Here is a 13,424-nt window from a genome sequence, read left to right as displayed (position 1 = left end):
GCTTCTTGCTTGAGCGGTGAACCAACAAAGACACAGGTGACGGTATGACAGGTATGAGGCCCTGATGAGTGCAGTGTTGACAGAACTGTACCATTTGTCCTTTCATGCAGTGACAGTGGAATATTCCCAGCAGCCATTGCTGTTTTTCCAGCACATAGATAACTTCAACTCCAGCCACTGACACCAAGATCTGATACTGAAACACTCAGTTACACACTATACACAAAAACAAAGCTGGATTAATCTTTAAAACAAAATTAAACTGTAATCACTGTCGGCGTTACCTCTGCAAGTCCTCGTTTGATGGTGATATGCTGCAGGTTTTGCTGTGCCAGCGGACACGCATGAGAATTATCTAAGTAAATGGCCTGATTATCTGCATGTCCCACACAGAGCGTAAAAAGCGCTGGCTCACTACAGCTGGTCCAACTGGTCCGACCAGGGTGGGGAGGGGAGGAGGCAGCTCAGAGGAGGAGGAGGAGGAGGAGGGCCCAGAGGAGGCAGTGCTGTATTACAATGACACAAGAAGTTATGAGGACAAGGATCTGACAGAAGAGGAGAGCAGGGGGCTGCACGGACCACAAGAGTTCACAAAATGTGTGTCTGTGTGTGTGGTTTTTTTTCTTTCAGTAATGAAGTCTGCTGATGTGCAAGTTTCTGCTGCACTGTTACACGAGAGGATTATTTTACTTGGCAGATCATCTCTGACAAAGTGATCCGACATTCACCAACCTCAGCAGGTCAGTGTGTGTGTGTGTGTGTGTCATTGCACAAATTCTGCCAAATTAATAACTTCCTTGTTTTTTGGCATAACACAAAGAAGTTTTTTTCTAGAGCTCTGTTTAAGCACCTAAATCCTTCACTATAACTAACTTGTAGATTTGTATCTAAACTTGTTGCAACTGTCAAACAAAATTTTCAACAATCTAAATTTTCAACACTACAGCTGCAAATATGTGCAGTGTGATCCTCCTTTTGGGTGAAACACTTCATGTAACATGGCTCAGTCTGAAAGAATGATGGGTATGATTGAATGTTTGCAGTGTCATTTCAAAACAATGAAGCTGTGAATGTCACCTTTGGTTTCCTTTTACATGTTTTGACCCACTAAGAGCAGGACCTTAAAGTCCTCGTGCAGTCAAATCATCTGCAGCTCCTCACTACACCTGTTTGCCGGTGACTCTCTGAGCAGGAAAGCCTATAAAGCAAACACTGCATTTTAATACAATGGCGATGTCAGATAGCAGGAGGCAAGGCCTCATTGCTTCATCATCATGAAACGGCAGTGGTGACTGTGTAGGTAAATTCCACCAGTCCATTTCCTGCTCACCTGGTTTCTGGAAAAAAAAAACTCATCCAAAATCTTGTTTTCCACAGTTTCTCTACCACTGACATCTCCCCACCATGAGCGATGACAGGGAGAGAAGCAGGCCTGAAGAGAGCCACGAGGCCAGACTGCCCCCCAACGTCAAACCCAAACTCAGCCAGAGTCAGAGGAACAGCAAGGAGGACCACTGGAGGAGGGACAGCGCTCCCAAAGTGAGGCGATCTAGGAGCAGTGACTCTGAGAGGGGGGACAGGGGGAGGAGGAGAGAAAGAGACAGGCTGCACGGGGAGAGGAGACGGCGTGGGAGGAGCGAGGAGGCCCGGAGACGAGGCACGAGAGACGAGGACAGCAAGAGGAGGAAGGTGAAGCCCCCCGAGGATGACGTGGAGGACACCGAGTGCGCGGTGTGCTTCTGCACCTACGACAACGTCTTCAAGACCCCCAAGCTGCTGGCGTGCGGCCACACCTTCTGTCTGGAGTGTCTGGCTCGCATCAACGTGACCTCCCCCGAGCTCAAGACCCTGTCCTGCCCCGTGTGCCGCGAGGTCACCGAGCTGCCCCACGGCCAGGACCTGCCCCGCCTGGGCAACAACGAGGGCATCATAGGTAGGGCTGGGACGATATGCTTTTCTAAAAAAAAAAAAAAGACGATATGCTTTTCTCCCGATTCGATTCTTCTATACGATTCTTTGGATGCCGATTCGATTTAAATTGCGATTCTATGATATTGCCGATTTTCTCGATTTTTCTCGATTTTTAGTCTGCATTTTTAACACCAGTGAAACAGTTGCATGATTATGATTAGACTATTCCAAGAACTTTATTTCCCAAAAAAATACACATCACATGTAAGTCAGTTTTTAAGATTTATTCAGCAGCAATATATATTTTTACTCTCTTTTCAAAAGCCTGGACTGCATAAAAGAGGCAAAAATGAAAAAACTGGCTTCTGAAACCTTTCTGACAAAATGAGATATAGACTGAGGTAAACTGCTACATTTAAAGGTACAATACGTAAGAATGTGGCCAAAAACGGTTACTGCAGTCAAATTCAAAACACAGCGATCTGGTTTTTCCTCCCAGCCGTAGCGGCAGCTCAGTGGAAGCAGACTGAGGCTGAAACGCCACTGACGCCGCCGTGACTGGGAGAGAGGGCTAGGTGGCGCAACATGTAAACACGTAAATTCAAAACATAAACATGATTTGCAGTCTGCAAAAAAAGATTTTTAATGCGAATACTCTGGCTGTACAATTGTTGTTGGTGAGTTCGTCATGTTATATGAACATTATTCCTGAGTCTCTGTGACATATTTGGAGGATTTTACGGCCAGTTGCTTTAGATTTCTTACATACTGTACTTTTAACATTTATCTGCACACAAATACTGTAGGAGCCTATAAATGAACATACTCCATTATAAAGTGAACTTAAACCCTTTTCAAAACCTGGATTCTCTGTATGTAAAAAAGGCGAACAAATTTGCACATTGCACAAAATAAAAAAAAAATCTAAAAAAAAAAAAAAAAACGATTTTTGAAAAAGAAATCGATTTAAAAATCGTAAAATCGTAAATATGGCAATACTTACGTGAATCGATTTTTTTCTCCCACCCCCTAATATAGGAAAACTCCCACCAGAGATGCAGAGGGCGCTGTCCATCCGCTTCAAGCGCAGCAAGGGCAAACTGGTCCTGAAGAACCCTCCCCCCACCAGCCCCACCAAGCCCACCATCCTGTCCCTGCCCAAGAAGAACCAGGACCCCCAGGTGATCGCGGAGGGTGGTGAACTCAACTTGAGTGCAATGGAACAGGGAGCAGAACCGGCCACCATGGTGGACGTGGGCCGGCCGCCTAACAGGGTCAGAGGTCGCCTGCGCAGGCTGTTCCGCTCGGACCAGTGCTACTACGCCGTGGTGGGCTCCATCATCACCATCACCGTGGCGCTCATGCTGGTGGGGATCCTGGCCTTTGTTATCATACCCAACGTGATCGTTCGACCAAGACCTGTTCCACCAGCCAACCAAACTACCCCAAATGGACCCTGAAAGACGGGTGGGTGGGCCGTAGAGACGAGACTAAAAAAAAGTGGAGGGAGAGACTATCGCACAAACACTTTGTTGTGGCTCTCGGTGATACTTGTTGCCTCCCTTTTTTTCCTCTCAGTGAGTAATGGTGATGGAATCAAACAAAAGCACTGGGACTCGTTGGAGCAGGGAGGTGAAGAAATGAAGGAAAACGAGGACAGCAACATTTTTTTAAACATGGCACAACACAGACTTGAAGTTGCACATGAAGGAATGCAGGGCACATTTTTTTTTTTATTATTATTATTTCTTCTTTCTCGTTACCTTTGTGTTCTTTTCTGAGCATGTTTGTGATTACTGTGAAAGCCAGAAAAAAACCTCTGTGTAAAGGAAACGGCTCATAATGCTGAATAAGCTGTAAATGTTGAAATGCACTAAAAATCTTTTGATCAGGCTGAGCTAATTAACCACGTCAGGGTTTCTAGTTCTTATGCATTGTGTTTATAGACCAGCTCACTGTACATAGCCACAGACGATTTATATATTTGTAAGTATTTTCTCTTTTCCCTCATAAGAATTGTCTTTGTTCCCCATCCTGTTATCAAATAAAGTTATTTTCAGACACTGAAAACTCATTTCCCAGCATTTCCAAAACGCAAAATAACAGTTCTATCTCCATAAGATTATCTCAATTTTTTTTCTTTCTGATTCCTTCCTTGATCACATAGTAAAACTTCCTGGTCCCTTTCCTGATGCAGATTTGTTTTGCCCGTCTCAGAGTAACGCAGACACCTGATACCATCTAGTGGTGTAAACAGATTGGTTAGGAGGTTTGGCTTCAGCTCTGAGTTTCTCCTCGGCTGTGCCTCTCTGCTTTGAGGCTGACAAACCAGTCTGGCAGCATGAGGGTCTTAACCTTTGGGACATTTTTCTTTTCCTCTCTGGGGAGTGTCAGCTGTAAGGTTTTGACAACCAGGGAAGATACGTGATCACTTGCAACATGCTGGCTTCCTCCTTGACACGGGGAAGACAAAACATGTAAGTAGTCATTCATGGAGGTCAACGACGAAGGCCGCTGGAATGACAGAAGGAAATGACTCTTGTCAGATCTGCAGTCTGACCGGTCATTCACTGCCTGGAAGCAAAGACGTTATTATTAGTTAGCAGGGGATAAATACTGCATAGAGACATCTGGGAATCTATGGTGCTTCTTTCTGGAAACAAAAAAGTCATGTTTATTACACTTGCAGCCCCCAAAGACAGTGGAGGACAGGTACTTTACAATTTTCAGGTATACCATTAAAGATACAATCCTCGTTCTCTAGCCTACTACATTTCAGAGAGAAACCGTGCACTCTGTTGTCCCACATTTATCTGACAGCTGGAACTACCTTGGATGTTAAGCACATTATAAGCCAATCAGATCATACCATAACTGCATTAAAAAAAAGGGTCACCAGAAAATGTAATTGAGGGATCAGATGTGTGATTGTTAATACTGATGCATCAATATGCAGCATTTTGCTGTTGCAGCTGCAGCTACAGTTTGATTGTTTGGTTTTTATTCTGAGGGTTCAGGCCTCTCCAAAGGGTCACATGCTGAATCTGAGTGGTCTAGAAAGAAGAAACAGCAAACATCTGCTTCACACATTTTTATTGTGTCTTTTCTGTGCACCAGTTTCGTAAAGGTAAAGTGTTGTCTATGCTCTGGACTGCATTTTACACAGTTACCACGTTATAAAACATGATCTTTGTTATGGATTTAATCAAAGTCATTAAAATGAACCCAGCAACATAGATGTCCTGTATTAATAATAACAGCCTGTTATAGACTGGGCATAATAAGTAGGACACTTACACTTGTCAGCTTGTGTGGATATAGTAGCCTACTTCACAGTTTGTTTACTTGCACCATTTCCCATGAGGACACACCCCCTGAACTACCCTTTGGGACTCTCGGGGCAAATATGGTCGGGTGGACCTGACTAGAAAATACCCCCCCCTCCCTCCCTGCTCTCTCTCTTTCTCCAGGTCCGATCCTTACACAAATTAACCTGTATTATGTAGGCCTAGGTTCTCCTGACTGACACTGAACATTAGAAACTTAAAAAGGGTGTCTCCTGTGGATGTTATTGATCACTATGGCTTCCACTCCCTCCGCCTCTGCCTTGTCTGCTGTTCTCCGGTGTCAGAGCAATATCTGGACCCGGAATCCTCCGACCAAGAGGCCTGCCAGCTCGGCGTACGGCCTGGGACTGGCCGGCGGGGCGCTGCGCGATTCTCCGGCGGAGCGCAACCGGTCAAACCACCACCAGGCGTCAGCGTGGGAGGGAATTCTCCGCCAGGTGGGAAGACCGACGGTGGCGTATGAGTCGTCCCAGGTGCATGGCAAAATGTTAAGAAGTAAAGACTGCACGGAAAACAACAAGTCGCGTTATCCCAAACATTTGCATTCCCCAGGGGTCGCGCGCTCAGCTGTGCCGTGCGTCCAAAACGCGGCGGTGCGTCACACGCTGACACCTGTCCTGACCGGGATTGATAAATGCTCTCAAATAATAATCCAAATGATTAAACACGACGCGAGTGTTGCACGCGTCTCTCTTGGGGAGATCAGTGAATTCCCACCTGGCGGCTTAAAAGTGTCTATAACGTCCCCGCGTTTTGGACATTTACCGTCTTTCGTCTTAACGGGCTGGTCAACACTGAGGAGCACCTACTTATCTTTGACTGCCCTGGTTTCAGAATTCATGTTTTTGAGGCTGGTGATGTTGTGGAGGTGCAGCAGCAGCAGCAGCAGCGGCAGCAGCGGCAGCGGCAGCAGCGGCAGCAGCGGCAGCGGCGGCTCTGCTGATTCGCCACAACATCTGCAGTGTCCCCAGAAAGAGAGAACTGTCAAACACCATGTCCCGCAGGTGAGTGTTGTAGCTAAGACTTAGACTGCCTAGGTAATTTTAACAATAGAGGACATCATTTACAGTATATTATTCACTATAAGAAACCGTTTCCTCTTTTAGGCCAATAGACAGATCCACAGTCCCACCTCCTCCAGGGACAACTCCAGCTGTGGACAGAAGATCACAGAGGACAGACCTGACTGAGAGAGTCCAAGGCTTCTGCACCAAACTGTGATCCAGCCTTATTTATTGACTCTTTCACAATGCACAACATCTGGACAACCTTCTCAACCTTCTGATAGCCTGAAAGCTTGATGATCTGGTATTTCTTTTTGCTGTTCCATTTGTTATGAGAAATCTGCTGCACTGCCCCACATTTTACATAAATAATGCCAGTATTATTTTTGAGCCTATAGCCTTTTTGCACAGTTTCCCTTTGGATGGATGTAAAATTTCACAAAACGGAAATATTCAAATGAAGTCTTGAGTAAAGACTGAATTGGAAAATGTATCATTCTTTTCACTTGTGCCTTGATGGTGTTCTTTCATTGTGAAATAAACTGGAGCCTCATAAATATTCATTGCCAGTGCAAGGTCGCTTACATAAACCCACCTGTTTTCAGGATGTACAATATGAAAATCATGGTGGTGTTTTTGAAATGCAGTGCATTTTCACATGAAAGTAAAAGGTTGTCAGCAAATGATCTTAAAAGTAAATGTACTCACATGACACAGAATAGCTCATGTCAGTGTTCAAACGGGTACTGGCAGGGGTAGAACACGTAAGTTACTCAGACAGTGGTGAGGTAACCTACATACAGTAACTGCAATTTCCCCATACTCTCATATAGAGACTTAAAGCAGAAGTAAGCAGAATTTTTGTGTTAATATAAGTCTTAAATAGTTAATAGTACTCTATATTAGATTATCAGATTAAATTAGATTAGATTAGATTACATTTATTTGTCTTTCTTATGCGTCACATAAAAATGAAATTATGTTTCACACGTCCACTGCTTGGAGATCATGAATAAATAAAACAACAGATAAAATGGTCAATGGATAGTGTTGGGCCCTCTTAAAGAGGAACTGCAAGATTTGCAACTAAACTAAACAGTTTTGGAGTAATTGTGATAGTTAAATGGCTTGTTACAGGGAGAATGAAGGCTCTCTGCCTTCCATTTCTTAGCCAAAAACCAATCTTGGAAGATCGGCGCCTCCGACCCGGTGTGCCAGATCTCATCTCGAGGGAAACATGGACTGCTAGCACACAAACATGCCCGGTTATCATAAACTCTTGTTAACATTACACACCTCACCGGCTTTGTTGAAAACAAATGCTCATGGCCAGGGGGAGAGTGAGGAGGGTTTTTATGACAATGAAGATGTGTTCTCCAAATCTGTAATGGAGACATAGACGAAAAAAAAAAGCGACCAAAATAGCAAAAAAAAAAGCAACCAACTTGCATAGTTCCCCTTCAAGGAAGTTCCCCTTCCCTTGACTCTGGAGGTCAGCTCCTCAGTCAGAAGGACACCCAGGAACTTGGTGCTGTACCGTCTCCACCTCAGAGTTGTTGATGGTGCTGGTGACCAGCCATCCTGAAATCTGTCACCATCTCCTTGGTTTTGTTGATATGTAGGGCAAGATTGTGTTCTGAGCACCAGGCTACCAGCCACCCTACCTTCTTTCTGTGCTGACTTATCACCAATGAATAACAGTATTGTCCTCTGCAAACTTAATGACATGGTTATTGTTGAAAGTAGCAGCACAGTCATGTGTCGGCAGGGTGAACAAGGGCTCAGTGTGTACCCTTGTGGTAGATGTTCACTATCATTTTGGATGTTGTTCTGCCAACTCTGACTGCCTGCCGTCTTCCTGCCAGAAAGTCCAAGATCCACTTACACATTCTTGGATCCACACCCAACAGCAACGACTTTTAAATAACCTGTTGTGAAAAGAGGGTGTTAAACACTGAATTAGGTGTGCCAGCGTGAGGTGGAGCAGGTTGGAGACATCCTCTGTGGACCGGTTGGCTCAGTGGGAATTGCATCAGGCTCTGAGAAGTTGGTAGCTGTTAATGTGATGCAACACAAGCCGCTCAACACATTTCATGGCTATAATGGTCAGGGCTACTGGACAGTAACCACTCATGGGGGATGGATTTGGTTTCTTGGGCAGGGGACAGGGGTGTTATGATGCTTTTTAAACAGGTGGGGACTCTGGCTTGGCTGAGGGAGATGTTGAATATATGTGAAGACATCCTTCAGCTGCTCAGCACAGCGTTTTAACACACAGCCTGCGTGATCAGGAGCAGCAGCCTTGCAAGGGCTTACATTGGTGAACGCAGTCTTGATGCTGTCTACAGTCAGTTGCAGCGCCTGGTTAGTGGAAGGCCCTGCCTGCACAGGTGCTGTTCTGTTGTCCAACCTCAAACCAGGAAAGAAATGTACTGTGGTTATCTGGGAGAGAGGGATCATTGTTTAGTACCTGTGCTTCAGGCTTGTAACCCGTGGCTGCCTGGAACCCCTGTCATAAGCACCTTACGGTATGTCTTTGATGTTGGTGAACTGAGAGGATCATTTTTTCCCTTTTCCTCTCTGATTCCTCTTTTCACATTGTTCCTTGCTCTGCTGTATGCATCGCTGTCACCAGTTCGAAATGCAGCGACACAAAGCCTCAGCAGGGCTGTTTATGTGAGAGCCTCAGTAACTGGTTACTTTATAAGATAGCCTAGGCCTATATGATGTAATAGATATTCGGTTATACTCACCAAAAATAACAGTCAACATTAGCGCCATTTCATATGGTCAAGCTCTACTTCCACATTTCTGCACATAGTCTACAACAACCCACTCATGCTTGAGGTCATTTTGTAGTAACTTGTGTATATCTATGTAGGATCACCCCAAAACTGTAGCTATTTATTATTTATTTATTTGATAGGGTAGTTGTAGTTATAAATAAAAGCAGGTTAGGCTTTCATCTTAAAGCAGCCTAAAAATAGCTTACCACAGACTTGTGCACAGAAGAGTAGCCTAAGCCTACCCGGTGTTTGTCTTTATATTTGAACGTAATTCCTGACATAACAAGTGCTTTAACATCAACAGAAAAACTAATTTTAATGCCAGTTTTCACATTCATTTGACTTGAAGATGACAAAATGTGTAATCTGCCTAAACCTCATAAAGAACTGCTGTCACCGTTTGCTGTATTGTAGCCTATGTATGTTATCAGTCAGATAAAGGAAGCAAATGACACATGCCTTTCTGCTCCAATGCAAATGACATGCAGAGCCACAGTAAAAGGAGAGGCTATTGTTACAATAACTGGCCTGTATGGAAGTAAAATCCACCCCCTGCTTCCTCTTTGTGGTCCTAGTTACCACTTGTCCAAGTGTGTGAAAGCAATGATGTTAAATGTGTCTAAAAAAAAAGGCAAAAAAAGAAAGAAAAGAAAAGAAAAAAGGTTATTATGTTTGTTTGAGCTGCACAGAGAGCGAGCTCCCCCTCAGACTGTGACGTCACGCCTCAAGGTGACAGTTGGGGCGGGTCTTCCGCTCTGCGCCTCTACCCAGGAAGTCGTCGTGTACTTTTTCTCCTCCTCCTCCTTCCAGGCTCACGAGAAACAAGACAAACTAGAGCGGGGGGTTAAGTTGCCTCTGTGGCTGGTAAACTAACGTTAGCGAGGGAGCTTTTTTTTTTTTAACCCCTGCTCCACCCGTGCGGACAGTTTTTGTCGTTTAACTTTCGCTGTCACCGAAGGACCGGGAGAAGAAGGAATGTCCTCGGGAGGAAGAAGTGGCCGCGCTGTCACGGTAACGGCTAATCTTCAGCACGCTCCTCGTCGAGCTTCAGTATTGACATCTGTCGAGCTGCAGGGAGTTTAAAGTCAGGGTTTAGACCTGTTGGTCTTGTTCTTAAAAACATCTGAATAACTCATTCTCTGGCCTCTCTGGCGAAGCAGCCACAGGTGATCAGAGAAAATCGATCAGGTTCAGTCTGGTGATTCATCACTCCGGTTCAAATGAACTTCCGATTAAGTGGAAACTATCACATGCCTGACTGTCTTTTTTTTTGTTTCGTTTCGTTTCTATGAGCCTATTGTCTAGTCTCCACCCCATGGCTATTTGATATTTTTTTTATGATTATCTCGATTTGGTGTCTAGCTTCTGAGATTATTAAGTGATCAATACATCAGTCAATCGACAGAAGAATCAAACTATTTCATTAAGTTAAATCGTCTCAGTAAAGTAAGTTGTGTAAAAAATACTTTCAAAATATCAGCTTCGAGCTTCTCAAATGTTATGTCTCTGAGTGTCTCTGTCTCTGGATTTATGATCAAACAAGATAAGACATTTGGACACTTCATGTGAAGCTGAGACTAACATCTTTTCACAGTTTTGGGTGATTTCATAAACTAAACCATTAGTGCAGAAGATGATCTGTCAAAATAATTGATAATCTACGAGTCGTTGTAGCTTCATGATCTTCGTTTTCTCAAAGTACATTGTGTTCTTGTGATTTCAGATGGAAGAGGATATGGCAAGCTGAGAATCTGCCAGAGTCACAACTTAACCTCAGGATGAATCCTGCCCCTCCTTGTGTTTCATCCACCCTCACCTTCATTGTCACTGTACTGTGTCCTCATAACTTGTGTAACTGCACAGAAGGCAAACAAGGTACAACTGCATTTCCCTAATCCTGCACTTGTGATGATACACAGGCTGCCCATCCCATATCCCATTCCTATTGTCTGTAACAAGGGCAAGTCTTTCTATTCAGACCCCGTCCTCCTGACCCCCCTCCCTCTCTTCGAGATTCTGGGCCATGCTACGCAAGAGAGGCTCCCTCATTCTTTGTGCTGCGATCGTGTTTATCACCTGGAACACCATACTGGTGTATCTGCTGCGGAGCAGATCCCCGAATGGGCAGCCCGATGAGCCTGGCCAAGGGCAAGGGGAGGTGGGTCAAAACCTTCCTAGTGATGTGGTGGGAGATGTGCTCCGGATGGCAGATGCATTCGAAGCAGAGCTTGAATTGCAGAAAAAAATCCTTATCCAGATCCAGGGTCACCAGGCACTGTGGGAGCCATCAGACAGAAACAAACCCAAGGCTGGGCCCCCCCCTCAGCCCGCGATTCCTATCCTGGTTATCGCCTGCAACAGGGTCACTGTGAGGCGCTGCTTGGACAAACTCCTGCAGCACCGGCCTTCAGCAGAGCTTTACCCAATCATAGTGAGTCAGGACTGCGGACATGCCGAGACGGCTGAGGTGATCCGTTCTTATGGAAATCAAGTAACTCACCTGAAACAGCCGGTCCTGTCGGACATCGCCGTGCGGCCAGAGCACAAGAAGTTTCAGGGATACTACAAAATCTCCAGGCATTACCACTGGGCTCTCAACCAAGTGTTCAAGACCCTTTCTCACTCCTCTGTTGTGATCGTGGAGGATGACTTGGAGGTAATCATATTACTACTTACTGTCGCTCAATTTTCTTCAACATGAAAGCCCACTTATAGATGAGTAGATTAACGTTGCATATTTTACGATTCATAAGTTGTCGTGTTTTAAAAACAACTGATTTCACTTGTTGACATGTTACACAAACTGAATTATTCATCTGCTACTCCAGGTGGCGCCAGACTTCTTTGAGTACTTCCGAGCCACGCTGCCACTCCTGAAATCCGACCCCAGTCTCTGGTGTGTGTCAGCCTGGAATGATAATGGCAGAGAAGGTTATGTGGATCCCGGCAAGGCAGACCTGCTCTACAGGACAGACTTCTTTCCTGGCCTGGGGTGGATGCTCCTCAGAGAGACATGGGAGGAGTTGGAGCCAAAGTGGCCGGCTTCGTTCTGGGACGACTGGATGCGTCAGCCAGAGCAGCGCCGTGACCATGGCTGTATCCGGCCAGAGATCTCACGGACTTTAACGTTTGGCCGGCAAGGTGTGAGTCTGGGTCAGTTTTACGACAAGTATCTGCGTTATATTAAACTGAATACCGAATTTGTGCCTTTCACCAAGCTAGACCTGAGTTACTTGAAAGAGGGGACGTACAGAGAAAATTTTGAGAAGGAAGTTTACAGCGCTCCCGTGGTTACATATGAAGATGTTAAGCAGGGGAAGCTACAAGGACCCGGGCCCTTCCGCCTTCAATACTCAACTAAGGACAGTTTCAAAGTGATGGCCAAAAACCTGGGAATCATGGATGACTTGAAGTCTGGAGTCCCTAGAATGGGATACAGAGGAGTTGTTAGTTTCATCTCCAGAGGAAGGAGAATCTACTTGGCCCCTCCTCCAGGATGGACCCGGTATGATACAACCTGGAATTGATAATCCAGGTGAAAAGCCTATGTACAGTAGCCTTTTTGTAATCTCTGATTATCAACTGGGGAGAGCATCCCAGACCAAAGAGACCAAAACTTTGTCTTGGATCGAATGATGTGTACTCTAGTTAAGTGTCTTTGATAATGCAGAATGGATTGTCTCTTTTTCTGGTGTAGGGATCATTGCCAATACTACTCAGGTCTTTTTCATTATTCCAAAACATTTCTTACGGTGTAGGACAGATTGTTGGACAAAACTGCTGTAAATCACTAGAGATCTATTTTTATATTATGCTAATTGTGCACATGACATTCATCAATGCATTCAATGCAATTACCTAATTTGCCACTTTTGATTAAATTATTTGCAATTTTGGGTAGCCTTTATGAACTGTTTGTGTCTGATATATGAAATCATATTCTGTGGTATGGTTGCTTTGGTGTCGGCGACTGATCACAAATGCAGTATAATCTGAAATTTTATTCTTGTTTTTGTCGTCTATGGAAAATCATTTTTTTCTTTTAAGTTTTTATTTCAAATTTGGAAAATGATTCTTCAATGTTGTACTCCTTGCAGGTTTGTTACCTTGCAAACTGCAACATTTATGTGTTTGTATAGTTTTGGAATAAAAAATAAATACAACACACAATTTTGCTTTATTAGTTATTTAATTAAGTTCCCTTATACACTTCTCAGTCACAGTATTACCATTTAACCATGTACGTTTAGAGAGTTAGTATACAAACTCGTGCAGCCAGTGTGAATTCTAGTGCAGCTCTTAAGGAGATGATACAAAGTGATGGGGTCACTGATATAAATATTTCAGAGTTTAGATGTGATGGAGCTTCGATAAAT

General features: G+C 44.4%; 3 protein-coding genes across 6 annotated transcripts; all 3 read left to right on the top strand.

Annotated features, from left to right (window-relative positions):
• The first annotated feature begins 550 nt into the window (after nucleotides 1-550).
• rnf183 (ring finger protein 183) lies at nucleotides 551-3,841 on the top strand. 2 transcript variants are annotated; one of them, XM_083989227.1, is made up of 4 exons: nucleotides 551-740; nucleotides 1,378-1,933; nucleotides 2,950-3,378; nucleotides 3,490-3,499. In XM_083989227.1, the coding sequence occupies exons 2-3, from the start codon at nucleotides 1,405-1,407 to the stop codon at nucleotides 3,369-3,371; spliced, it is 951 nt and encodes a 316-aa protein (XP_083845353.1). In that variant the 5' UTR covers nucleotides 551-740; nucleotides 1,378-1,404; the 3' UTR covers nucleotides 3,372-3,378; nucleotides 3,490-3,499. The 2 variants fall into 2 exon arrangements, with proteins under 2 accessions (XP_083845353.1, XP_083845352.1); XM_083989226.1 differs by having other exon boundaries at nucleotides 2,950-3,841.
• Nucleotides 3,842-5,321: 1,480 nt separating this feature from the next.
• On the top strand, nucleotides 5,322-6,825 carry LOC310999332 (uncharacterized protein). 2 transcript variants are annotated; one of them, XR_014596038.1, is made up of 3 exons: nucleotides 5,322-6,120; nucleotides 6,154-6,262; nucleotides 6,365-6,825. XR_014596038.1 is itself a non-coding variant. In XM_083989692.1 (2 exons), exons 1-2 carry the CDS (start codon nucleotides 5,477-5,479, stop codon nucleotides 6,446-6,448), a joined length of 870 nt encoding a protein of 289 aa, XP_083845818.1. In that variant the 5' UTR covers nucleotides 5,323-5,476; the 3' UTR covers nucleotides 6,449-6,825. The 2 variants fall into 2 exon arrangements, 1 of the variants encoding a protein (XP_083845818.1); XM_083989692.1 differs by having other exon boundaries at nucleotides 5,323-6,262.
• A 3,038-nt stretch (nucleotides 6,826-9,863) lies between these two features.
• On the top strand, nucleotides 9,864-13,163 carry mgat1a (alpha-1,3-mannosyl-glycoprotein 2-beta-N-acetylglucosaminyltransferase a). 2 transcript variants are annotated; one of them, XM_083989415.1, is made up of 4 exons: nucleotides 9,864-10,059; nucleotides 10,772-10,923; nucleotides 11,027-11,704; nucleotides 11,877-13,163. In XM_083989415.1, the coding sequence occupies exons 3-4, from the start codon at nucleotides 11,072-11,074 to the stop codon at nucleotides 12,573-12,575; spliced, it is 1,332 nt and encodes a 443-aa protein (XP_083845541.1). In that variant the 5' UTR covers nucleotides 9,864-10,059; nucleotides 10,772-10,923; nucleotides 11,027-11,071; the 3' UTR covers nucleotides 12,576-13,163. The 2 variants fall into 2 exon arrangements, with proteins under 2 accessions (XP_083845541.1, XP_083845540.1); XM_083989414.1 differs by having other exon boundaries at nucleotides 10,772-11,704.
• The last annotated feature ends 261 nt before the right edge of the window (nucleotides 13,164-13,424 follow it).

Source organism: Trachurus trachurus (assembly GCF_905171665.1).
Source record: "Trachurus trachurus genome assembly, chromosome: 16".
Classification (NCBI taxonomy): domain Eukaryota; kingdom Metazoa; phylum Chordata; class Actinopteri; order Carangiformes; family Carangidae; genus Trachurus; species Trachurus trachurus.
Note: the sequence above shows the minus strand (reverse complement) of the source record. Positions and strands in the feature narration are given on the sequence as shown.

What these genes read in the sequence shown, in the direction of transcription:
- mgat1a (XM_083989415.1), top strand. Translation starts at nt 11,072, where the DNA reads ATGCTACGCAAGAGAGGCTCCCTCATTCTTTGTGCTGCGATCGTGTTT. An exon ending in TCGTGGAGGATGACTTGGAG is followed by an intron (nt 11,705 to 11,876) that starts GTAATCATATTA and finishes CTGCTACTCCAG; the next exon opens with GTGGCGCCAGACTTCTTTGA.
- LOC310999332 (XM_083989692.1), top strand. Translation starts at nt 5,477, where the DNA reads ATGTTATTGATCACTATGGCTTCCACTCCCTCCGCCTCTGCCTTGTCT. An exon ending in TCAAACACCATGTCCCGCAG is followed by an intron (nt 6,263 to 6,364) that starts GTGAGTGTTGTA and finishes TTCCTCTTTTAG; the next exon opens with GCCAATAGACAGATCCACAG.
- rnf183 (XM_083989226.1), top strand. Translation starts at nt 1,405, where the DNA reads ATGAGCGATGACAGGGAGAGAAGCAGGCCTGAAGAGAGCCACGAGGCC. An exon ending in CAACAACGAGGGCATCATAG is followed by an intron (nt 1,934 to 2,949) that starts GTAGGGCTGGGA and finishes CCCCTAATATAG; the next exon opens with GAAAACTCCCACCAGAGATG.